The 26,033-nt window shown below is 43.5% G+C and overlaps 1 protein-coding gene across 1 annotated transcript in view; it reads left to right on the top strand.

Moving 5' to 3' along the window:
* Positions 1 to 26,033, top strand: part of PRKN (parkin RBR E3 ubiquitin protein ligase) — a 1,229,863-nt gene that overhangs the window by 1,200,401 nt on the left and 3,429 nt on the right. The window contains exon 11 of the mRNA XM_058534026.1: positions 24,030 to 24,147. Within this exon, the coding sequence (XP_058390009.1) occupies positions 24,030 to 24,147 (118 nt within the window). The remainder of the gene's footprint in view (positions 1 to 24,029; positions 24,148 to 26,033) is intronic.

Raw genomic sequence — 26,033 nt, forward strand, 5'->3', positions numbered from 1 at the left:
CAAACAAAACAAGATAAATCTCCAGGGACAGATTCTAATGAAATGGAGATAAGTGATTTATCTGATAGAGAGTTCAAAATAACTGTCTTAAAGAGTCTCACCAAGTTAAGAGAGCAATGCATGAACAAAATGAGAATTTCAACAAAGAGATAGGAAATATTAAAACGTACCAAACAGAAATCACGGAACTGAAGAATACAATAACTGAACTAAAAAATTCAATAGAAGGATTCAACAGAAGACTAGATGAAGCAGAAGAATCAGCAAACTTGAAGACAGAGTAGTAGAATTCATCTAGTCAGAGAAGCAAACAGAAAAAAGAATGCAAAACAGTGAAGATAGTGTAAAGGACTCATGGGACACCATCAAGCCAACCAATATTCTCATTACAGGGATTGTAGAAGGTGAAGAAAGAAAGAAAGGGGCAGAAAGCTTACTCAAAGAAATAATGGCTGAAAACTTTCCTAATCTGAGGAAAGAAACAGACATCCAGATCCAGGAAGCCCAAAATATTCCAAATAAGATGAATCCAAAGAGACCACCCTGAAACACCTTACAATTAAATTGTCAAAAGTTAAAGAAAAGGGGCTGGCCCGGTGGCGCAAGCAGTTAAGTGTGCACGCTCTACTGCAGCGGCCCAAGGTTCACCACTTCAGATCCTGGGCACGCACCGATGTACCACTTGTCAAGCCATGCTGTGGCAGCATCCCATATAAAGTAGAGGCAGGTGGGTATGGACATTAGGCCATGACCAGTCTTCCTCAGCAAAAAGAGGAGGATTGGCAGATGTTAGCTCAGGGCCAATCTTCCTCACAAAAAAAAAAGTTAAAGAAAAGAAGAGAATCTTAAAAGCAGCAGGAGAAAGGCAACTTGTTCTGTACAAGGGAACTTCCCTAAGACTATTTGCAGATTTTCCAGCAGAAACTTTGCAGACCAGAAGGGAGTAGAATGATATCTTCAAAGTGCTGAAAGGAAAAACCTCCAAACAAGAATACTTTACCCAGCAAAGCTGTCCTTTACAACTGAAGGAGAGATCAAGGGTTTTGCAGACAAACAAAAGCTGAACGAGTTCATCACCACTAGACTGGCCTTTCAAGAATGTTAAAGGGAGTTCTTCAAGCTGAAACAAAAGGATGCTAGTTACAGGAAAGGATGTTAGTAACAGGCTGTTAGTAACAGGAAAATGTATGAAAGTTTAAAAGTCACTGGTAAAGGTAAATATATAGTTAAATTCAGAATACTCTAATGTTATAATATTGGAGAGTAAATTACTTCTAACTCTAGTATGAAAGTCAAAAGAAAAAAGTATGAAAAATAACTATAACTACAACAATTTGTTAATGGATATGCAGTGTAAAAAGATGCAAATTGTGACATCAAAAACATAAAATGTGTGTGGGGGAGGTCTTTTCTATATGTGAGAAGTTAAGTTATTATTGGCTTAAAATTGACTGTTATAAATATAAGATGTTTCATGTAAGCCTCATGGTAACCACAAAACAAAAGCCTATAGTAGAAATACAAAAGAGAAAGGGAAAGGGCTCAAAGCATATCAGTACAGAAAATCATCAAATCACAAAGGAATAGAGCATGAGAGGAAGAAAAGAACAAAAGAATTACAGAACAACCAGAAAACAATTAAAACGGCAACAGTAAGTCCATACCTATTGATAATTACTTTAAATGTTAATGAACTAAATTCTCCAATCAAACGGCATAGAGTGGCTGATTGAATGAAAAAAAAAAAAAATAAGCCCCAACTATATGCTGCCTACAAGAGACTTACCTCAGCTTTAAGGACACACATAGATGTAAAAGTGAAGGGATGGGAAAAAAACATTTTCTACACAAATGGAAACTGAAAAGAAAGCAGGGGTAGCCATAGATGTATCAGAGGAAATAGACTTTAAGCCAAACACTGTAACAAGAGACAAAGAAGGTCATTACATAATGATAAAGAGATAAATTCATCAAGAGGATATAACATTAGTAAATATTTATGCACCCAACCTAGAGGCATCTAAATATATAAAGCAAACATTAACAGACCTGAAAAGACAAATAGACAGCAATACAATAATAGCAAGGGGCTTCAGTACCCCACTTTCAGCAATGGATACATCATCCAGACAGAAAATCAATAAGGAAACATTGGACTTAAGCTACACATTAGATTAGATGGACCTAACAGACATATACAGAACAGTCCATCCAACAGCAACAGAATACACCTTCTTCTCAAGCACACATGGAATATTCTCCAGGATAGATCATATGTTAGGCCACAGCATAAAACTTAAGAAATTTAAGAAGATTGAATTCATATCAAGCATCTTTTTCAACCACAATGGTGTGAAACTATAAGTCAACAACCAGAGAAAAGTTGGAAAACTTACAAGCATGTGGAGGTTAAACTACATGCTCCTGAACAACCAATGAGTCAAAGAAGAAATCAAAAGAGAAATCAAAAAATATCTTGAGACAAATGAAAATGAAAATACAACATACCAAGACTTACGGGATGCACAAAAGCAATTCTAAGAGGGAAATTTATAAGCTAAACACCTACAGAAAAAAGAAAAATCTCAAGTAAACAACCTAACTTTATGCCTCAAGGAACTAGAAAAATAACAAACTAAGTCCAAAGTTAGTAGAAGAAAAGAAATAACAAGATCGGAGTGGAAAGAAATGAAATAGAGACTAAAAAGATAATAGAAAAAAATCAATAAAACTAAGAGCTGTTTTTTTTGAAAAAACAGACAAGGCTTTAGCTAGATTTACCAAGAAAAAAAAGAGGACTCAAATGAATAAAATCAGAAATGAAAGAGGTAACATTACAACTGATAAGAATTTACGACTGATAAGACATGACAGCTACTATGAACAATTGTACACGAACAAATTGGACAACCTAGAAGAAATGGGTACATTCCTAGAAACATACAACCTACCAAGACTGAGCCATGAAGAAATAGAAAATCTTAACAGACTAATTACTACTAAGGAGATTGAATCAGTAATCAAAAATCTGCCAACAAACAAACTTTTCTTTGCCTGCCAGTCTCTGGGTAAACAGAGCATAAAGTGACCATATGGCAGCTGTAGCTTGAAGTTTAATAGAATTCTTGATGTGTTCCCTGGTAGAAGTGTTTTCCTATGGAAACCAGGGCCTCTATATCTGCAAGGCTCGGAGCTGCATAGATAGAGAGCACAAATTCCCAAGTGGATCACTGAGAGTAATAAGTGGGGCCCTTCCTGCTTCTACCCCTTGATTCCTGAACCATTGTATTCTACCTATTGATAAAGGGGTTGTTGGTTTAGGGTGTAAATTTTATCTTGAAGGATAGTCCCTCATCTCACAGTTTATCTCCAGCTGCATCTTGAAAGGTGGGTCAATCACTCTTACCAGATCAGCAGCTTCTGGATGGTATGACATGTGATAGGACCAGAGTACACCATAGTTATGTGCCCTCTGTGACACATTCTTTGCTGGTAAGTGGGTTTCTTTGGTTTAATGCAATGTTATGCGGGATCCTGTAAGCCTTCAGATGATAGTGCTATCTAGAAAGGCAAACCCATACCCAGAATAGGAGTAAATTCCTGTGAGGATGGAATTTTTACCTCTTCTAGGGTGTCAATGTAATCAACTTGACATCAATTCGCTGACTGTTCTCCTTGAAGGATGTGCCACACTAGGGACTCAGTGTCGCTGACAGGTTGGACATCGGCAGTGGCAGTAGCTACATCAGCCTTGGTGAGTGGAAGCCTAAGCTGTAGGATCCACGTAGAGCTGCCATCTTGCCACCGTGATTGCTCCATTCAGGAGTCCATTGAACCAGCACTGGTGTGGCCAGTGACAGAGGCTGGCTGTCAACTGGCCGGATTATTCCGTCTGTCTATTTGTTTAAGGCCCCTTCTGTGGTGGATGCTCTCCTGTGGACATTAATATGCTACATATTTCATGTTCACATTTGATGCCCACTCTCATAGGTCTATCCATGTACCTTTTTGCAGGTCTCCTTGTCTTCTTTGTCCTCAGTCTCCCAGATTTTCTCCTTCCGTGACTTTAACTTACCTGTCAAGACATTTGCCACTGCCTGTGGGTGTATATGTATTCTTAACTCAGGACCCTTTTCTTTCCACGCAAAGTGTATTGTCAGTTGGATTGCCCAAAGCTCTGCCCATTGAGAGGGTTTCTCCTCACCACTCCCTTTCAACCATAAAAAAGGTTATGGTATAGCAACAGTACATTGTTGGCTTGCACTCACATGCTGCTATGGTCTTGATGAATATGTCCCCCTAAAATTCATATGATGAAAGCCTAACCCCCAAAGATGACGGTATTAAGAGGTACTTAAGTCTTTTTAATGGGATTAGCGCCTTATAAAAGCGACCCCCCCAAAGATTCCTCGCCCCTTCCACCATGTGAGAACAGAGCGAGAAGGGACTGACTGTGAGCCAGGAACGTAACTATGCTGGTGCCTGGATCTTAGACTTCCCAGCCTCCAGAACTGTGAGAAATAACTTTCTGCTTTATAAGACCCCCAGCCTGTGGTATTTTGTTACAGCAGCCCAAACAGACTAAGACACATGCTGAGCAAACCCAGTTGTGAACCAAGCTTGGGTCATAAAGAACAGCTCCTCGCCCCACCCCTGCCACCACAGCCACCATGGGACCAGAGTTGGGAGCCAAAGGACAGGCACTAGTGGCCCGGTGGTGGATGACATGAGGGTCTGAGCCACCTGCTCGTGCAGCTGACTCATGCCTTGTGGCCCTGCCTGTGCCTCATCCCGGATGTGCCACTTCCGTCTTATGGAGGATGGATGCTGATGCGCCAGCTCTCCAGGGCTCAGGAGGACACCAGGAGCTTTGTTTCAAATGGTGCATAACTCTCAGCTGTAGAATCCTAGATATCATCATTGTGATTCTCTTACTGGTTTGCAATAACTTCCACATGACATCTTTTCCCACCACAGATACCTTGAATACCACGGGGTCTGCCTATTTATATGGCCCTAGGGACAGGACTGCTTGCGCCGCAGCCTGAACCTACTGCACAGCCCTTTGCAGCTCTGGACCCCACTCAAAGCTTCCAGTGCTCGTCTCCAGCCCGTAATGGCGTCTTCTTTGGCAACTAGCTGGCAGGTATCCAACTCCACCCCCCATTTCAGAGTTTGCATCCTAGGTCCACTCCTGGTTCCAGCTGTCATAGGTCAGGTTCCCAGGGAAACAGCCTCTGAGTCTTGCATTGGAAGGTGTCTTGGGGAGTGCTCTCAGGAACAACAGCTTAGGAAGAGAAGGAAGCAGGATTGAGCAGAGGGAGAGGTTGAACTCTGATGGAGTTGCAGAAGAAGATGTGGGGAGGAGGATCCTGGGGGATCTCAAGAGATGGCTCTTGAGAGTTCTCTCACCTGAAGGCAAGGAGCCTACAGCTGGCCTTTAGCATTCATCCATGGCATGCAGCCATAGGTCATTGGCTGTGGGTTGTCCCCACCTCCGTGAGGAGCTGGGACTTGAGTGTGGCAGAGCTCTTTGACGTAGGGAAAGTCCTAGATAGCATCTCAGCGGAGATCCATTAGCAGCCAAGCTTCCCAGCAGTTGGGAAACCCACATCTCAGTGCCAAGGTGGGGTGGGACTGGGTGCAACGGAGGATCCACTACCAGTGCCAAGACTAGAGAGACACATGGGGCACTGATGAGTGCAGGAGGGGATGCAGAGAGTTGTGGGTTTAAGGTAGGATCCACAGATCTTGGCAGTGAATTAGAGGTGGGATGAGAGGAGTGACGAGTTAATGTCGCTGGGTCACTGCCCAAATGTCTATCTTGGGCTGGTGGTGGTGCCGTTGACTGGAAGAGGAAACATAGGAACAAAAGCAGGGTGTCCAGGGAAAGATGACAAGTTCACTTTGGACATCTCCACAGAGGTATTCAGCGGGCAAAGGAATGGATGCACAGACCCCCTCAGAGGGGATGCCTAGGCTGGAGCCAACAATAAAGACACAAGATCAGTAGTCTCCAATTGATCGCCCCTTACCCATAACCCCTTCCCTGACCTCCTGGGCTCTATAACCAGAGGCTGGGAGACGTGCCTCCCCTAGTGAAGGAGAATGAAACAGTGATGACTCGAGGGAGGCTGGATCCCTGATGTATTTTGCCTCTGTATCTCTTCACAGAGTTCTCGCTGGGCCATTTCCTGCTCTTACACATGAATGCAGCCCCAGAATTGGGAGACAGGGAAATTTATTATTCCTGGAGGTCCAGGCCTCCAGTTATTTGGAAGTGTAGTTCCTGGATTGCTTGTTGGTTTAAGTAAAGCAGGTTTACTGATGCCACGTCACTTAAATCCTCGACTCTGGACATGCAGTGCATATCAATACCTGCAGACAGGTAATGACTGATAGAGCCCCAGTACATGCAGGTGCATCCTCCGCTGGTCACTGAGTAAGTGCCGGGACGCCAGACCCTCTGCGGTGCATTTCCAGAGCACTTAGCATGTGTGAAATGTTGGCTCTGGGGGAGCAGAAATGGCCATGGGCTGGTCCTCAAAAGAACCGGTTATGATTTCCTCCACTTCCAGGCAAGTCACTCAAATTCTTACAGCATTTTTCCTGACCTGCCACATGGGGCCAATAAGATCTACTAAGCTATAAATAATGAAATGAGAATGTATGTGAAGCATTTTATGCATTGTAAAGTACTACCAAATGGTAAAACCTTGAGGTTTGGGTATTTTTAAGGCTGAATGCTAAAAATGTCAGGCATTATCGAGAGAAAATGAAAGACAACATTGAAAGAGAAATGAAGATACACTTGCATGTGTGTGCGCACGTGCACACACACACACTGACACAGCAAATGTAGTGTGGACACAGACCCTTACCACACAGACTCAGGTCTCCATCTCTCCAAGAACCTTCAGAAGTTCTTTTCTTCTCTCCTGGGGCTGCCACTCCAGAAAAAGTCAGCTCTGAGCCCCCGCTGCAGCAGTTCCCCGGGGCTTCAACCTCTCCACGGGACTTCTGCCCTGTCTAGATGGCTCCAGCCCCATGAGTTCCTGCCAGCCTGGTGTCCACACTGAGGGACACAATCTGCCAGGTCCCCTGAGCTCTCTTACCTGGGCCCCAACCAGAGCTCAGCCCTCCTCCCGGATACCTTCCCAGAGTCCCTCCCCATCCTGGGTAGCCCGAGTCTGGAACACCTCCCGGAGCAGGGGCAGCTCACCTGAACATGGGCCTGCCCCATGGCTTCCGGACCCAGAGGGGTTTAGGAATCCTGGCCGACATGCTAGAGGAGGACTAAATGTCATTCCTCACCTGACTCTGTAAGTCCACATCCTGTTTACCAGACTCAGAAACAAGCTGTTAGAACATCTCAGTAATGTGGGAAGTATTTTTACAGAAACTTGTTATCACACACACACATCCCCACACACACACATCACACAACACACACACAACCACACACCACGCACGTACCACACGTACACCCTCCCACATACATATTCATCACATACACATACGCCACATAAACCCCCCACATACATATTCACAACACATGTACCCTACACACACACACCCCATATACACACCCCGCCGACACACCACACACCCCCACACACCACATACATACCCCACCCACACACCACACACACATCACATACATCACACACACCACGAACACACCCTGCATACACCCCTGACATACACACTCACTACACACATACCACACACACACCCCCCACATACACACCCCACCCACATGCCATACACACGTATACCACACATATCACACACACACACACACACCACACATACATACACCACACACACACCACTCATAGTACATACATCACACACTCACCACACACACACACACACCGGGACTGTTTTATCTCAACCTGATTAAAGCAGGCCCTGACAATTCTCTGCATTTCCTCTTGGAGCAGGAGGGGAAACAGCTGCAGAGTGCCTCTATCCCACCAGATGGCGCTACATCCTTAAGGGAAATAATATATTTGTCAACCAATGGTGGCCAAAAGAGAAATGACCTGGGGAAAAGAGGAGTGTTCCCCGCTTTCAACTGGCAACAGAGAATCGAAGGTCTCCACAGGAGCAGCGTTCCTGGGCAAAGTGCAGATTTGAGAAACTCAGAGCTGGGTCCTGGCTACGATAAACCCTTTATCCACTCACTGATTAAAAATAGGGCGAGGGCGATATATATCATCATCCACAACTGAGCTGGGGGACCATTTGTGGGGACAATGGCTCATCTGCCCTATTTGATTACCTCCTATCAAATGAAGCAGTTGCCAAATGCAAGCATGAAGGGCTAGCACATTTTTCCCCCCCCAAAGCCCCAGTAGATAGTTGTACATCCTTCTAGTTGCTGTATGTGGGACCCGGCCTCAGCACGGCCAGACAAGTGGTGCGTCAGTGCGTGCCCGGGATCCGAACCCGGGCCGCCAGCAGCAGAGGGCGCGCACTTAACTGCTAAGCCACGGGGCTAGCCCAGGGCTAGCACATTTAAATGAATCACTGCTGTTTGCCAAGTTTATATTTAATTTCTTTTTGTGTAAGAACTAATAGTGCATCTTATCTGCCCAGCCTTACTCTGTGAGGAATCCAAGGTAAAGGCAGAATGGTTTTGAAGTCAGACAGAACTGGTCTTAAAAATGAGTTTCAGCCATGACTAGCTCTAATGGTTAATTTTTGCGTCAACTTGGCTAGGCTGTGTTGCCTACCTGTTTTGTCAAACACTAGTCTAGGTGTTGCTGTGAAGGTATTTTGCAGAGGTGGTCACCATGTGAATCAGTGGACTTGAAGTCAAGGAGATTACCCGGAATGTGGATGGGCCTCATCCAGTCAGATGAAGGCCTTAAGAGCCAAGACTGAGGTTTTCCAGATAAGAAGGAGTTCTCCTCAAGACTGTAATATAGAAATTCTGCCTGAGTTTCCAGCCGGCCGGCTTGCGCCACAAATTTTGAATTTGCCACCTTCTACAATCCCATGAGCAAATTCCTTGAAATAAATTCATATATTTTATACATATATATGTATATATACACATATATATATATCTCCCATTGGTTCTGTCTCTCTGGAGAACCCTGACTGACACACTAGCTGTGGAAATCATGAAGTGAATTATGTAACCTCTGGAAGCTGTGTTTCCCTCACCTGTACTACGCTATTGTGAAATCAAAAAGATTTAATGAAATAACGTAGGCATAATGCCTGACTCAGAGCCTGACAAATCAGAGTGAGCTGAACAAGGTAGTTCTGTCCTCATCCATCCTCATCCCGTTATACACACTCCCCACAGGGTTACATCAGGCTGGGGAGACTAGACGGACACACTTGAACAACTTGTGCTGGAACACACACTATACACACACACACACACACACACACACACACACACACACACGCTTCTCAAAGGGTCGTCCACAGATGAGCTGCATGCTCATCACCTGGGAACATGTTCAGTCACAAATTTTTGGCCCCAACCCAGACCTACTGATTCAGAAAGTGGGCGAGGCTGTGGCTGTTGAGGGCAGATCTGCAGCAACCTGCATTTGAACAAGCCCTCCAGGTGCCACTGATGCGCCACAGTTTGAGAACCATTGCTCTGCTAATGTGTGAGCGCCACAAGGCAGGGATTTTGTTGTCTGTTGTCTATCTGGCATCTCTTTTGTCTACTAATGGATCCCTGGTACCTAGAACAGTGCCTGGCACATTATGGGCACCCAACAATGCTTGTCCAATGAATGGATTTCTGTGCCAGCTCCAGCAAAGATAATCGTCGGCTTTGTCCCAGCATAGCTACACTTTACACAAAGGACAAGCTTTGTTCTCTGCTCTGGCTTCCTCTTTGCATTAGTGATGCTTCCATATTCAAAATCCTGTCTGTGTTGATAATTTTAGCAATTACTGACCTAAGCAAGCCATGAACTAGAGGTCTCCTTGACCAAAAATATGTTAGCTTATTTTCCTTGCTCAAGGGCAGTTTTCCCATTTGTCAGCTTGTGATAATAGTTGAACACAAGGCACTTTAAAATTCCCAATAAATGATACCTGTTAATAATCTTGCTGCTTAATATTTGTGTTGTTCCATTTCCCCAACCATCTCAGAATAGGCTAATAGACATTATTTACTTTCCTTCCCCTTATGAAGCAGTTATGGGCCCGTGGGGCAGTGCTATATAAGATCTAATCCCGCAGGGGTGCTCGGTACACACTGCACTAATAACAGAAGTCACCACTGTTATTGTCATCATCCAAAATATCCTTCCAGATTGCATTCGAAAGTGTGGCCTCAGCCAGACACTCTATTACATCCTCGCACTCTGATAATTTCTAAATATATATATATGTAAAGGTAGATGAATATAAAGAGATTATTTCTTTCTAATATGTATATTTATGATATAAATATATATATACCCCAAAAAGAGGTAGTAAGAGTTTCAAGAATGTTGTGAGAACAACAAAACAAGTTTTGTTGACGTCCTCGTTCCCGAAAGGTGATGCAGCGTTCCGACTCGCCAGCAGGGGGTGGGCTGCTCACAAGCAGTGGAACATCCCTTTGACTTTGCTGTGACTCCAGGAAAGTTGGGAAGGCTACTCTCTGTGCAGCTGGGAGTTTTCAGTAATCATGTAGCCAGTGAGTGTTATCTGGGCATTCAGTGTTGATGAGAAAGGTGACACTTCAAAGCTGGTATTTACTCGAAAACATTCACATCTGAATTAAGCCAGCTATGTTTTCAGGGATTAATGGCAATCTGACCCTTTTTTGGAAAATTGATTTAAATAGACTCTTTTAGAATTAGGATATACTTGTCCAATTATTGGCTAAACGGGTGCCACAGATAAATTTCCTAAAGCAGGAAAGATAACATGTATGTAAACAGTCTCTCAAGTTGTTCTAACTCACATATATATTAACAGTGTCTCTTAGGCACAAATTTTTTGCCCTCTCTGAGGGCACTTGGATTTACCTGTATTTTTTAACGGAGGCTTAAGGCCAGTCCAGGCCTTCAGCGGTCTTTCGGTTTATACAAACTCCCATAGTCTGATAGTCCCACCTCTATGAGTCAGAGATAATATTGATGATGACAAAATAATAATGACTATGATCATAGAAAACACGAACAGTCTCTGCATGTTTATCTTATTGACTCACAAGCTCCCCTGTGAGGTGTGTACCATGTTCATCACACTCACAGATGAACAGAGACTGAGGTTGGGTGTCTGTCCGCAGTTACAGCAAGTCAAGAACGAAGCTGGGTTTAAACCCAGGCACTATGACGCCACACCCTGCTCTGACCCACTTCCCATGATACACACACCTCTACATGTTCACTTAATACCTGTCCCCATATAAACAAAAACCATGGTTTCTTCTTGAGCCACAGATTAGCTATCATGCCAGTACTTAACCTGGCTGAGTGAATTTTGAAGATGTATAGGAAATTGCTGTTTTTAGCCACCAAATATGTAAGAAGAGAGACTTCTCCCATTCCACCCCCTCCAGCTGCCCCCTCACACGCATTGCATTCATACACCATTCCTCCTCATGATGGTTGAACAGTAGCAGGCACAGAGGTCTATACAATTAACCTCATTGTTACACCGCCCTGTGTGTGCCACAGTTAATTGTATGTAGGGCAATAACACTAAATCACAACTAAACCTTCACCTCCTGGCAACACAGCAACAAGTCATTGCTTTACAGCTTGATAACTAAAGCCATAACAGAGGATAAGTGTATCCAACTAAATGCGGTCTTCCTCAGGCCGAAGTGAGATGGTTCCCAAACCTCCCTGTGCCCCACAATCCCCTGGGGAGTTTTTAAGGATTCAAATTTCTTGACCCCATCCCAGACCTACTGAATCCAAATCTCTAGCGTGTGAGCACAAGAATCTGTATTTTTAAAAATCCGTTGGTGATCTTTAAGCAGTGGGCATCCGGCTTGCAATCATTCTGGAAGGATTTGAACATCAGTATCAAGGATGCTAGTAAAGGATGCTAAGCAAAGATCTCAGTAGAGAGGGGTTGATGACAGCCCTTTTCCCCGGGAATTGACAGTCGGAGGTCTAACACAGTCTCCTGGGCATAGATAGCCCACTAGCAGAGTGTTCCAGAACTGTGTTTCTTGGTTCCCCAATGTCAGCCAGGCCAGCAGCAGTGATGTAGGTCTCTGGCTCTCCTTCTTCCACATGGATCCAACTGGGTGAAGCGAGAAAGTAACAAGAAAAATGTTGATGCGGGGTGGGGGCTTTCTTGGTGGCTCTGTTCTGCCAAGAAGGAAGGAAAACCCACAAGTCTTAGGCTCAGTGGGACAATCAGAAATGAAAAGGACAGAAAAAAGGCATTGGTCTTGGCAATTGGCGCCTCACTTGTGTTGTCTTTGAGAACAGTTTCAGAAGGTCAGGCGGAAGTGAGAGCCAGCCAGAGAGCAGTGATGGCAAATAGCAGAAGAGTGAGCGAGTGGCTCAAGAGTGAAGGCATCAGTCTGGCCGCAAAGGAAGCAGGAGACTGAAGGGCCCAGTGGTGATGGCAGGGGAAGCGCAAGCTCCCCTCTCCCCCCGCCTGCCCCTTGGCAGCAAGTTGTAGAACTGCTCAAAACATTGTCATGACCTTCACTCCTTTAGTCCTCTTTGTAGCATGTAACTTTATAGTGAAAGAATTACATTGTAGCAAAAACTTGGAGCATGAAATCCGAGAGCTCAGGGTTTGCATTCTGATTCTGCTGCTTGCAAGTCCGTGTGACCTTGGACATGTTCTGCAGCTTCCCCAAGCTGCAGTTTATCCTGCCAAAATAGTTGATAACAGGACCTACCTTTCAGGGAGGCTATAGTTACTAAATTAAACAATCTAAGATGCCCCTGACACAGAGAGCACCCTTCCTCATATAAAAGAAACATTGTTACTGTTTCTTCTTCAAACCCTTCCCCTCCTGGCTCCAGGATGGTGGACCAGCCTGCTGCTTCTTCCTCTACAGCTGCTAACTGCAAATTGCAAACTTAGAACTTTGCAGGTGTCCCAGCACGATTCTTGGACACGGTTTTGTGTTAGCCCACACCAAAGTCTTATTCATCGGCTCGATAGGCAAACCAGCAAAAAGACAAGAGAGCCGGTTCCATGAGTATTTGAGGAACAGAATGCCGTATCATTTATTGGGAAAGATTGCTGAAATATGGTTACTAAGTTATATACAGAACTGGTTATAGGGCAATAAAACCATAACCTTTGGGCATATATTCTCTACCACCAAAAAAACAAAATCATACCTTATCAATTTTTTGCAAGTTAACCTTTAACTTTTCAAGGTTATAAAACTCCTGGGCCCTAATCAGTTGGAGGTAGGCAGGCAGAGTTACTTCCCCCAACAGAGAGTTGCATGACTGTCAGGCAGGCTAATTAGAAACTCCCCCAGTATGGGACTAAAAAACATTTCATGCGATCACCGCTTTGCCTTGTTTCTTGGGTTCTGGGTCGTTTCTCCTGCCCCAGGCTTTCTCCTCTTGTCTCTGGTGTTTAAAGGTGGGCATCTCCGTGAAGATCTGTCCTGGGCATTCTTGTCTCGCGTGTGCTTCTTCAAGCACCTCCGTGGCTCCAGGCATCTCTCTGCAGAGTGGGCATTGAGATCTCTCATCTCCCACTCCCCATCCCCGGGGTTTATTCCGCACCTCTAACTGCCTCCTAACATTTCCATCGGACTATCCAGCCAGTGACTGGACATGACCCATGACAACAACACATCCTCTCTCTACACCACGTCTTCTTCCCACACATCACCCCTTAATTTGTCAAGTGTCCCCACTCTACTGCAGGGTCTGACTGCCCAGGCTTCGATGAGTTATGCCTGCCCCCGTGTTGCTCCATGCTTCAGATCTAAAGCCCTCCCCATCACATCCAACCCCCGCTCAAAATCTGCCAGTGGTTCTGCATTGGCTCCCAAGCGACTGCATTGAGGTGGAAACACCAAGGCTTGGGAACCAAAAAGACTATGTCTGCAGTATTAGCCCATGGCCTTGGGGAGGTAATATAACCTCTAGGCCTCGTTTTCCTCATCTTCAAAATAAGGAGAGCATATTATATTATATTGGATATGTGGGGTGATTACAGGATTAAAGATGATAGACATAAAGCATCTGGAACATAGTAGGTTCTTAATAAATAGCACCTCCTATTATAATAAAAACAGCCTGTTAAGTCCCTTTGCAATCTGCCTACAACTTATTTTTCCCTCTGTTTCTTCACATATAAAATAACGTCTGTGTCCTCTATTTCTAACACTGCAGGCTTCTCCGACTCTCTTTCTAATTTCTACATGATGGAACACCTCCTGAATACATGCCCTTCCTGCTCTGTTCACTCATGAATTTAACCTGTACATGAGTTCATCATGTTAATCATGTGAAGCAACACCTGTTCATCATGTTCCTGGTGTGTTGTCGTGATATTCCCTGTGTCTAAAGTGGTCCTGTTACACCTCTTTATTTATTCAAATTCTACCCATCATTTGAGAAAGCACCCGTCAAATACCCAGTTCCATCTAGTCACTCCTGATCTCCCTGCCAGAGTCCTCCTTCCTCTGATACTCCGAGAGCCCTTAATGTGTTACCCTCTGACTTTTCTCCTGCACACTAGCTACTCTGGTAGGGGCCCCTGTTTGCATCTTATCACCCATCTGGGTTTTCAGATTCTGAGAGTGGAAGCCATGCCCTGTTTTCCAATGACCTACACGGCCAGGCACCTTGCAGTCATTCCTCCGGTCGGTCCAGCTGTTTGGAGTGACCCTTGTGAGCCCAGCCTGTGCTAGGCACTGAGGGGTAGAGACTGATGAGCCACGAGCGCTGTGCTTGAGGCCCTCACTGTCCAGTGGGGATGGACACGCAAGCTCTTACCATTCCGAGTGCTACATGCAGGAAGGGACACACACACAGCATTGTGAGAGCACAGAGGTACACCGGCTGACTGCGTCTGAAGAGCGGGCTGCTGAAATCGTCGCAGAATCTTGCAGGAGGAGCAGGAGAAGGACAGAAGGGGCAAGCCAGGAAGGAAAGGAGAGCCGGGGCTCAGGCAAAGCTGGGGCCTCCCTTTCAGTTTGCCTGGGGAGCAGGCTGTTGAGACACAGATTTACCCCCTCTGACAGAAAGAGGTCAAAGGGGAAGGCGATCCTCCAGTTCCCCCTAATGGGAGGTAGATGGAGTATTTACCAAGGCCCTCAGCATTGTCGCCTGGGAAAGGATGCTCGGGACACATCCTGGGCGGCATTTTGCTTGGCCTGCTGCTGAATTTGTCTGCTCTGAATGTTAGGTCTGAAATCACAGGGCTCTTGGCTTCCTCTTTTCACCTTTGCATCCCTGTAGAATTATACTTGATTTTATTATTATTTCAGATAGGATGGCTGATTACTCATTCTCTCCCCTGACTTATCTGAAATCTAATCTCTCAGGGCCTGCACCATGACACCTAAATATTGAACCGTGAAGCACTAAAGCCATAACTCTGCATTTTATCAGTTGGTTAAACTGTCTTCTTGGTAATCTGGTTTGCTATCCAGAGTTTATAATAAAATTGCACGTGTGTTTGCATTGATTGGGGTTGATCACCAGCCTCTATTTCTTGAGAGATTTACTACATATAACTGGAGACATTTCTGTCCCCTAAACATATAAAAAGTGATGAAAATCGAGCCACCTTCTTGAGCTGAGATTCATGTCACTGATAAGCCCCCACGGACAGAGTTAAGAACTAGATCTGGTCCATGGGTAGCTAAGGCTGTCTTTTCTCAGATTCTCTTAACCCTGCTCCTGGGCCACTCTATTTTATCTCTCTTGTTCTTCGTCTCCCAGATACAATATAGCAGGGTTTGTCCCCAGTAACAACAGCAGGCAGGAATTAGGGAGTTGCAGAAACCATAGAGAATGGGTAGCGATCCTCCACTGAGAGGAAGCCACTGTCAGCCAGTCAACAAGCCTTTTTTGAGCACCCACTGTGTACCAGGCACAGTTCAGGACACCGGCCCTGCTGCTGGCAGAGGAAGACCTAGACTGGATGGTTAATGAGCACAGGACCCAATGATTTACTATCCAAACTAGGATACTTTTGAAACAAGAAAGCATTTTAATAATTTTACTGGGGCAATAGATATAGATCAGTTTTATCCTAGGTGTTTTAAAAGGCAAGTTTTATTATTTTTCAGGTATACTCAGGCCAACAGATCAGAAAATGACTGCCATTGAAAAGACAGTTTGTTACTAACAGATCCCAAGAGGAGGGGCATGTGATGCTGTATAGGGCCACATGGGGAAGCACCAGGGTCAGTCAGAAGGCAGAGAGAGCAAGGGGAAAACGTGGGCAAGAGCCTTTACTGCGGTTTCCTGGGAAGAAACAGGCAAGGCAGGATAAGCAGACTTAGGATCGGCTTGTTTGAATAATTTCAGCAGGCTCTGGGATATAGGGGCTGTCCATACTTGTCCCTACTGGGCCTGGAGTGATTGGCATGGGTGCACAGTGGCCCCAGAGTCTGAGAGCCCAATAGAGGAGATAGTTAGGGGTATGGGCTCTGGATTGGTTGGTTTGTGTCTGGAAGGCGTGCTTGAGTCATTTACTATCTCTAGGAGTTAGCTAGCCCTGGGGATGGGGGGCGTCCCTCCAATGTCAGCAAGGCCCCAGAGGTCAAAGCATCAGAATAAACAGACACGTTTAATACACAGGGCAAACCAGGACATATGGTCACTCTATCAGTAGGAGAAGTTTGTCTTCTGTGTCCCACCCCCACCTCCCCTCTTGGTACCCAGTCCTGCCCCGCTGGCCTGCCTAGGGCTCTTCTGCCCCTCAGCGTTCTGGGAGAGCCCCTTTCTCCCTTTGCAGTAACCCGTGCCTAGCCCAGGAGATGCCAACTTAACACTCCAGATCCTAACTGGCCCCTAGAATGAGCAATCGAGGTTTCCATATTTCTAATACTGCAGCAACTGCACATCCATTTAAAATAAGGGAGAGAATGTGCTTTGTTTCATAAACAAAATTCTTCAAAACATGGGAGTCTGTAAAGGAAACGATGACAAAGCATATCCTTGAAGGTGAAAACAGTAGAAATTGCTGCCCCAGCTTTTTCCTTTTCCCTCTGCCATCCCATGAATCAAAGCCTTCTTACTCACCTCCCACACCCCTGAGCTACTGCAGGCCAACTGGCAGATCTGAGGACTCAGTTCACACTAGTGTGTAAATGGTTACACAAGGAATATTTTTTGTTCCTCCCAGGTATGTGTGTAGTATCCTAATATGAAGGGACCTTGGACTGGGGATGATAGAGACACAGCCCTTTTGGAGGAATCCTAGTGGATACCTGGTGGGTCTTCAAGTTACTCTGTTCTATATGCTCTGCGGATCAGAAAAGAAGACGGGGAAAATCGGTATTTTGAGCTGAAATTATTTGTCTTTGTCTGCCATGATTTTTATCTTCCTTCCCTGAAAGAATAACGCATATTAATATAAATTTGTAGTTTTCCAGTTCTTAAGTACCTTCCAATAATGTGCCATTGATAGCCTACATGGTTTCTCGAAGTGGCTCTCTGAATCTTTTTCTTGGGCTGAGCGTAATATCTTTTGTCAAAATAAACATCTTATTCACCCAGCTGAAAACATTTTTAATTTGGCAACATGTAACAAAGGCTTTACGTGTGCACATGTCCCCAGCCAGAAACTTCTACCCCAGGGAGCTGTGCTGAGGAACGATCATGAAGAGTACAAAGACGCCTCTGTGAGAACATTCATCTCAAGATTGTTTAGACTGATAAGAAACCATCCACATTTCCCGCAATCTGTGATTGACTGAGTAAATTAGGATGCTTTCAGATACTGGAATACAATGGAAACTGAAATTTTATACACACGCATATATCTATAAATGATATGGGGAAACATTTGTAATATATTTTAAAGGAGAAAACTGGGTTGCAAAAAATAACATATACAGGTAGTATTCCATTGTTATAAATAGACCACAATTTATATTTCCAATCAACTGTAGATGAACACCTGGGTTGTTTATAATTTCTTGCTGTTATAGCCAGGATGCTGTAGATGTTCCTGTAACCACCTATCTCCTGGAGCAGAGACTCTTAACCTGGGATGCAAGAGGTTCATGAATAGAATTCAGGGGTCCGTCAACCAGGATGGGAAAAAAATAATATCATATATTCATCACCTTCTTACTAAAATTCAACATTTCCTTCAGTTATGAACACTGACCATAAAGTAAAGGAATTTTAGCATTACCTGTGATTCAGTAGAACTTATGTTTTCATATCACATTACAGTTGTTACAGATAGCTTAAAATATCACTCACGTTCATTGCAACTTCAAAATAATGGTGACTTTACACCAACCACTAGATTTTGCTAGCTAATGTGTTAACAATAACAAAAACACATATAGTACTATGTAAAAAAAATTTATTATTTTAATAACTGTATTTCAAGATAATTGGCATCCTTTGCATTTTATATTTTATAATTTAAAGCATTCTGAGGAGAAGTCCAAAGACTGCCAAAAGGGGTCCATGGCACAAAAAAGAAAAATTAAGAACCCCATTCTAGCTCAGGGGCAGGTGTGGCAGGTCAAGTCATGGCCCTCAATAAGTACCCACATCCTACTCCCTGGCCCCTGGGAATACGTTACCTTACCTGGCAGAAGGGACTTCGCAAATATGGTTAAGTGGTGATTATGCTAGATGACCCAAGTGCGTCCACTCTAATCTCATGAGCCCTTAAAAGCTGAGAAGCTTTCCCAGATGAAGTCAGAGAGACGGGGGAGAAGAAGAGGCAGGGGAGATGCAGGCATGAGAAGGACTGCATCCACCATTGCTGTTGTTGAAGATGAAGGGAGCCAAGAGCCAAGGAATGCAAACAGCCTCTGGAAGTTGAGAATAACCCTCAGTTGACAGCCAGGCAGGAAACACATCCTCAGTCCTGCAACTGCTTGCAGGTGAATTCTGCCAGTAGCCATAGACATGTGTAAATGGATGCACATGACTGTTTCAATAAAACTTTATTTACAATACAAGTGGGAGACCAGTTTTGGCCTATGGGCCATAGTTGGCCAATCTCTGCTCTAGGTTATATCCGTGTACCCTATTGTGGTTACTGAGATATTTGTAGTCATTTCTGTCACTTTATTTTGTACTTTCTATTTCTTTTATTTCTCTAGACTTTCATTTCTTGTCTTCTTTTTGACTTTTTTTGTTTACGTTTTTCATTTATTCTATTTTTTCTTGTTTAGAAGCAAAATTGTTTCTCTTTTTTTTACTGATTACCCTAGAAATTTAGATATATATTAATATAACAAAGTCTAATGACCATCAACCTATATGATACAAGCACCTTAGAACGACTTAATTCTCTCACTTACATGCTTCTCTTGTCCAGCATGTTAGTTCTACCTTTATTTTTTTAAACCAATAAGTTGGGCACTATTTTGATAATTTTATGTAGTCAGTATTTGTTTTGACTTACCCACACTTACCATTTTCTTTGCTCACAGTTTCTTCTTGCAGTTCAGGTCTTCCTTTTGGACTTTATCCTGTTTGGATGTTCCTTTAGTGAAGGTCTGTTGATGAGAAATACTCTGTATTTTATGTCTGAAAGTGTTTTTATGTGCGTTCATTCTTTTTTTTTTTTTTTTTTGTGAGGAAGATCAGCCCTGAGCTAACATCCGTGCTAATCCTCCTCTTTTTGCTGAGGAAGACCGGCCCTGAGCTAACATCTATTGCCAATCCTCCTCCTTTTTTTCCCCCCCCCAAAACCCCAGTAGATAGTTGTATGTCATAGTTGCACATCCTTCTAGTTGCTGTATGTGGCACACGGCCTCAGCATGGCCGGAGAAGCGGTGAGTCGGTGCGCGCCCGGTATCCGAACCCGGGCTGCCAGTAGCAGCACGCGCGCACCTAACCGCTAAGCCACGGGGCCGGCCCCTGTGCGTTCATTCTTGAAAATTAATTTTGCTTATGTGGAATTCTAAATGGGCTGGTGTTTTCTTTCAGAACTTTAAAGGTATTACACCACTGTCTGCTAGCATCCATGGGTTAAGAAATCAGCTGTCAGAATAATCTAACTTCTTTGTCAATAATCTGTGTCTTCTCTGCCACTCTCTCTTCAAATACTGTTTCTCCTTCACGTTCTCTGTTATCTCCTTCTAGAACTCTAGAGAAGTTTTGTACCTTCTCACTCTATCTCCCCAACTCTTCATCTCCTTTTCATATTTTTCTTTTTTGCTCTCTGATCTGCAGTCTGTGTAACTTCTTCAGCTCCATCTTCCCGTTCACAAATTCTGTATTCATTTGTGTCTAATTTGCTATGTAATTCATCAACTGAGTTTCTAATTTTAATCATTATTTTTCTGTGTCCAGAAAAATGGACAAAACAAAGAAGTGTGTTTCTTTTTCAAATCTGCCTGGTTAATCATGGTATTCTTTTATTTCTTCATTATACTTTCCATACTTCCTTTTATTTCTTTAAGTATTTCAAACATATTTATTTTGACATCTATATATGATCATTCCAATATCTCCAGCCTTTGTTGGTCAGATTCTGCAGTTTTGTATTTCTGTCATTTCGCTCATGGTAGCTTGTTTTCTCTTGTATTTGTTGACTTTTTAATTGTGATCACAGGTTTCTTGCAGTTTTATTTGTGTGATTTCTTTGAGATTTGGCTTTTTAAAGTGCATTACTCAATGGAAAATATTTTTGCTTCAGCCAGGTTCCTAGATATACTACCAACCTGGGAGTATTTCAGATGAACTTTTTGACTTGTGTTCTTTTTTAAGCTGATCTAGTGGTACGAATTCTTTTCATAAACTCTTGTGTATGAGGCTTGGTGGTTAGGAATTCTCAGAGAAACTTTGTCTCCCCAGCCTGCCCTGCCATAGAACCAAGGCTGAGACAGCACGTATCGTGATCAATTCTCTCTTCTGAGAAGACTTTTTCCTAGTTCATCAGCTGATGTCACCCCTCAGGAGTCTCGGTCGTCGGGGTGTAATGGGAAAATACGATTCCATTCCAACCTGTTCTGGCCCAAATTTTGTCTCTGCCTGTACTCTCAGGACCTGTAAAGATCCAGGCTCTGGGCAGCCTGGGACTAAGGAAATGGCCCCATAGAAAACACGAGATTCTTCCCTCCCTTAACCAGGAGAATTTTTTCCTTCTTATTCTGGCCTTCAGGGATTTCCCTTAGTTTCCCCCTGGATCAGCCATACATTAAGCAAACATTTTTCTTCCATATTTCATCCAGCGTTTTTAGGGGTATAGACCTGGGAGAAATTGCACTTAGCATGCAGTGTGCCATATTGCTGAAAAGCGGCATTTTGAATTTAGTTTTTAATAAGTAAAATTATATATTTAACTGATCTATATGCCCCCAGCAAGCAATTCTAAACCATGACTACAGAGTTCATGCTCCTGGGCCATAAAGAAAAGCTTGGAACATACAGTTGGATATGTATGTATGATATTTGCTGTGTATCACTGAGGGTTAGGACCACAGGTGAATCTGAGCCAATTGGAAAACATGTACTTAAGATACAAACCTACTTACTGGATCTTGCAACAGGTCTCATTAACCACAGCTTTATCACTGGGCTGTCAGCCATGAGTGGTCCTCACATTGTCCCAGAGCCAAATGAAGTTCTCAGGGACCTGTGGCTGCTTCTTAGCTGTTAAACTGACTCTGCTTTATTCTAACAAAGGGTTCACAAATCGCTTGGCACCTCTGAGTTATAAAGGAAGTTTCCTTTGTGAATGGGATAGCTAATTAACAGAAAGAAATTGGTTTCACCCCAATGACCACCATAAGGGGTGCTCTCTACATGCCCTTCCTGGTTCACAGGGTCCTATTCCAGATGATTGTCAAGTTGGTACCTTCCTTGGTTGTGCCTTTCATTCATTTACTCAGCTGAAATGTAACGAGGGCCTAGTAGGTCCCAGGCACCATGCCAGACACTGGAGACACGAAGAGGAAGCAAAAGTGATCTTGGCCGTGGACAAATTCACTTTCTATTGGAAACAACAGAAATGTAAATGCTAATTACTATAAATACCATTAAATGCTGCAGGTTAGGTATAAACAGTTATTTACCTCATAATACTTCATTCTTAAAGATGGAAAAGCTTAAACATTTCAAGAATATTCAGAATCTGACGATAAAATGATAAAAGTTGGATTCATATTTGGGGTAAAGGATTCTACTCACTGGATTTCACATCTTATCTAGGTCCCTCACTGCGCTGTGGTAATCAGAGGATGACTGCTTACTAAGGTGGTCATTTCTGAGTGTAGCCAAGCCCATACCTCTAGCTTCCACTCTCACCACCTAGAAAACCTGCTAACAGGCGATGGTAATGGGCAGAGTTTGATGCTCAAAGCACAGTGCTATGGGCTGAACCTGTGTGTGAGCATCTCTGGTTTGGGCCTCCGTCCTTCAGGTTTTCCAAATTTTGCATTTGATTGGCACTGATGCTGCTGTATATGAGGTGAGCATGCTTGAACCTGGCACTTGACCTTTTTACTACTCAGAGGTCTCATTTGTAAAATAAGTTTGATATCTGCCCTACTGATTTCTCTGGGTTATTGTGAAGACCAACTGAAATAATGGAAATCAAAGTGTGAAAAATAATATGTTATAAATTTGTGAAGTATTATCAGTATTATTACTAGAGTAATATCAGAGTATCAGAGCATTGCATATTATTTGATTTCTTCACTAATTTATATTTCAAGTTATTTTCAGTAGTTTCTTAACCTAAAAATAGCTCTGAGAATGTTTTAAAAGTCAATACAGATAATAGAATGACTTCCATGTTAGTATTAATTTTAAAGTGTAAGAGAAAATTTTTTTAAATACTAGAGAAGCCAAGATGGAGGGGTTCTGTTTGGATTAACATTTTGAAATATATTTCTAGACCACAAAGTTCTTGCACTGAATCCAAACACGTACCAATCCTTTTCCTGCACGTGTCATTCAATATTGAAGGAAGTGGAGGAGATTGCCATGCCTGAATGATTAGACAGGTGCAGAATGAGTATCTGCAGTGGTTCCTTTGAAATCCCTCCTCCTTTTCATGGTGAGAGTCGGAGGTAATTGAGTTCTCTGACATGAATAATATTAGCAAACGTTTTTGAGAGCTTGCCATGATGTAGATCCTGAGGTAATTCATATTATCACTTACAACATGTGTCACATACTCAGTCTGAGTCTTTAATGAACTTAACCCACTTAATCGTTGATACCCCCAATAATGCATTAGGCATTTTTTATTTCCATCTAAGAGATGAGAACTTTGAGGTGAAGGAATGTTTCCAAAGTCACCCATCTAGGATTTGAACCAGGCAGCTAGCTCCTGAGCCCACAGTCTCAACCTCTGGCTATTCCCAACTCCCACTGCCTTCTTCTCTGTCACATTGACTTCATTTCTTGGTTCCTGCTCCTGCCCCTTCTGTGACAACATTTGGAGTGTCTCATTTTCCAGGTGTAAGAATGAAAGATAACACGATGTAGAAGAACGTTTAACATCAAGATTTTAGAGTCACACAAACTCTCCTACTTATCAGCTTTAAGTAATTGTTTAACTCACCTAATCCTCAATATAAAATAAAAACTGTTATACTGACCTGATGAAGCATCTAACAAGAAGTGTTTAAGAGCATTTATTACCTTGCCTGCATATGAAGTGCCTAAAAGATGTTATTTATTACAATCATTCAAAACAACAAAGAGAAGACCTCACACTATAAAACTGAGCAATCTTTTCTTAGCTTGTAAGCATAGGCCACATGCCAAGAAAACCGTGTTCCGTGCATGTTCAACCCTGTCCGCCACTTGTCAAGTGAGTTTATGTTTGAGCTTCTTGCCTGAAGGCACTTCCATCTCTAAGAATTTCCAGAACCATTGTTTCAAGGAACCCACACTTTAATCCCAGTGTAAAGTCCTGAATTTCAGCTCCTTTTGTCTTCATTGACTCAGGTCTACAGGGTTGATGAGAAGGCGGCAGAGCAAGCTCGGTGGGATGAAGCCTCCAAAGAAACAATCAAGAAAACCACCAAGCCCTGTCCACGTTGCCACGTGCCAGTCGAAAAAAATGGTGAGTCTGGGCTGCACAGAAAGTGGGGATTTGCTGAGCTCTTCCTGGAGAGCGCTGGGTACGTGGTTACAACAGTCAGGAACTCCAGGAGGGTTTTCAACTGGGCAGTTCAGCACAGAGACTTTGAAGCCATCTGGCCAGAGTTTGAATCTCGGCTCTCCCACATCAAGTTTCTTAACTTCCTAAGCCACACGTCCTCATCTGTCAAATAGAGGTGATGACAGAAGCTGCCTCACAATAATAGAATCATCTGACATGATGGATGACAAATGCTTAGCCCAGTGCCTCGTGTAGAGAAAGCACTTAACAAACACCAATTGTCCTTATTACTATTTGTTATTAATAATATTAGACACTTGGTGTCTTATGAGTTGTTCACCACTCTAACAAAAAAACAAAAGACGCCAGGGAAACTTCCCAGTCCAATATTTCCCAGTGTGTGCTCCGTGGTACCCTGGTGCCCGCAGATACTCAGCAGGGAAAGGGGGAGATCGCCATGTCAAATAAATTTGCCAAGACATTCCTACTATATCTCCCTCTTGGATAACAACCACCACCAAAACAACTCACTTGTATTGAGCGCTTACTGTATGCTTGTTCTAAGTTCTCTACAAATATCAGATCATTTAACCCTCACGGAAACCACGTAAGGAGGCTTCTATTATTATCCCCATTCACAATATGCATTAGCAGATGAAAGCAGTTCGGAATTCCTTTTGCAGAGAAATGTGTTTAATTTTTTTTTTTTTAACCAATTGGTTCCCAAATTTCTTTGGCCATGAAATTCTTTTTTTTTTCCTACCACAGCGATTCAGATCCCTTCAAACCCTGGGACACACTTCGGGCTTTGGTTTCTCCATCTGCTGTGGGAGAGTTAGTGCCTTATGTCAATATGACCCTTGGCTCCTTCATTAAAATATCCTTACAGGAATGGGCTTTTGAATAGGACTTTTTCTTTTGCCTTCTACCAACTGCTCTCTAAATTTTAAAAATGTGAAGTGACAACTTGGAGATACCTCTAGATTAGATGACATTGACTACAGTCAAAGTCTGTCAGGAACCCACATATATGTCCCACTTTGTGTGTTTTACAGGCTTAGAAACACCGGCATCCATATTCGAATAGTTTTCCCTAATGATACTGTAAACCCGGGGCAATATCTCATGAGAAGGCCAGGTCCCCCTTCCTTACGTGTGCAGTCACATCTACTCCTCTTCATGAGTGCTGGGGGCCACCGTGGCTTTGGGGAAACTTGTGAGAGCTCTTAGATGGAAGGACTTTCCTCCCAGCTCCTGCCTTAATAGAGAAGTTGCCCATGTAATATGCTGAAGGACATTGAGGTAGAGACCAGCTGGGCTCCATGCTTGTGGCTATGGATTTTCCTTCCCCTGTTGACCTTCCCCCTGCTCTGATGGCTACACTGTGTCATCATGTTGTCTGTCACCCATCATTGTGTAGCCCTCCCTGGCTCTGCGGCATTATTTGAAGTCAAACTCTGGTCTATATTCAGAGTATTCCTTTGGGCTGCCCCATTCACAGTGACTCTGATACCTCACTGCAACCAGTGAGTGGCATCTTGGACATGCCAACCAGCTTAAAGCCATCACAGCCCAGTGCCCAGAGTCCTTTCTAGATGTGAAACATGTACACACGTGTGAGGTAGAGTCAGCAGCATAAAAGGAGCACCAGGTACAGCTCCTCCCACGTTCTCTTCCCTGAACATTGGCTACACCGGGGGTGTAGGCTGCTAAGAGCTGGCTTGGTGTGGAGTGAAACTCAGCTGTCCCATGATGGGCACTCCAGTCTCCTTCCTCAGACATGTCATTAATACAAACAAGAGAGTGCTGACGCATCCCAGAGAAGTAGGAACAGGCCAAGTCCCTAG

Source organism: Diceros bicornis, chromosome 39 (genome assembly GCF_020826845.1).
Source record: "Diceros bicornis minor isolate mBicDic1 chromosome 39, mDicBic1.mat.cur, whole genome shotgun sequence".
NCBI classification, from domain to species: Eukaryota; Metazoa; Chordata; class Mammalia; order Perissodactyla; family Rhinocerotidae; genus Diceros; species Diceros bicornis.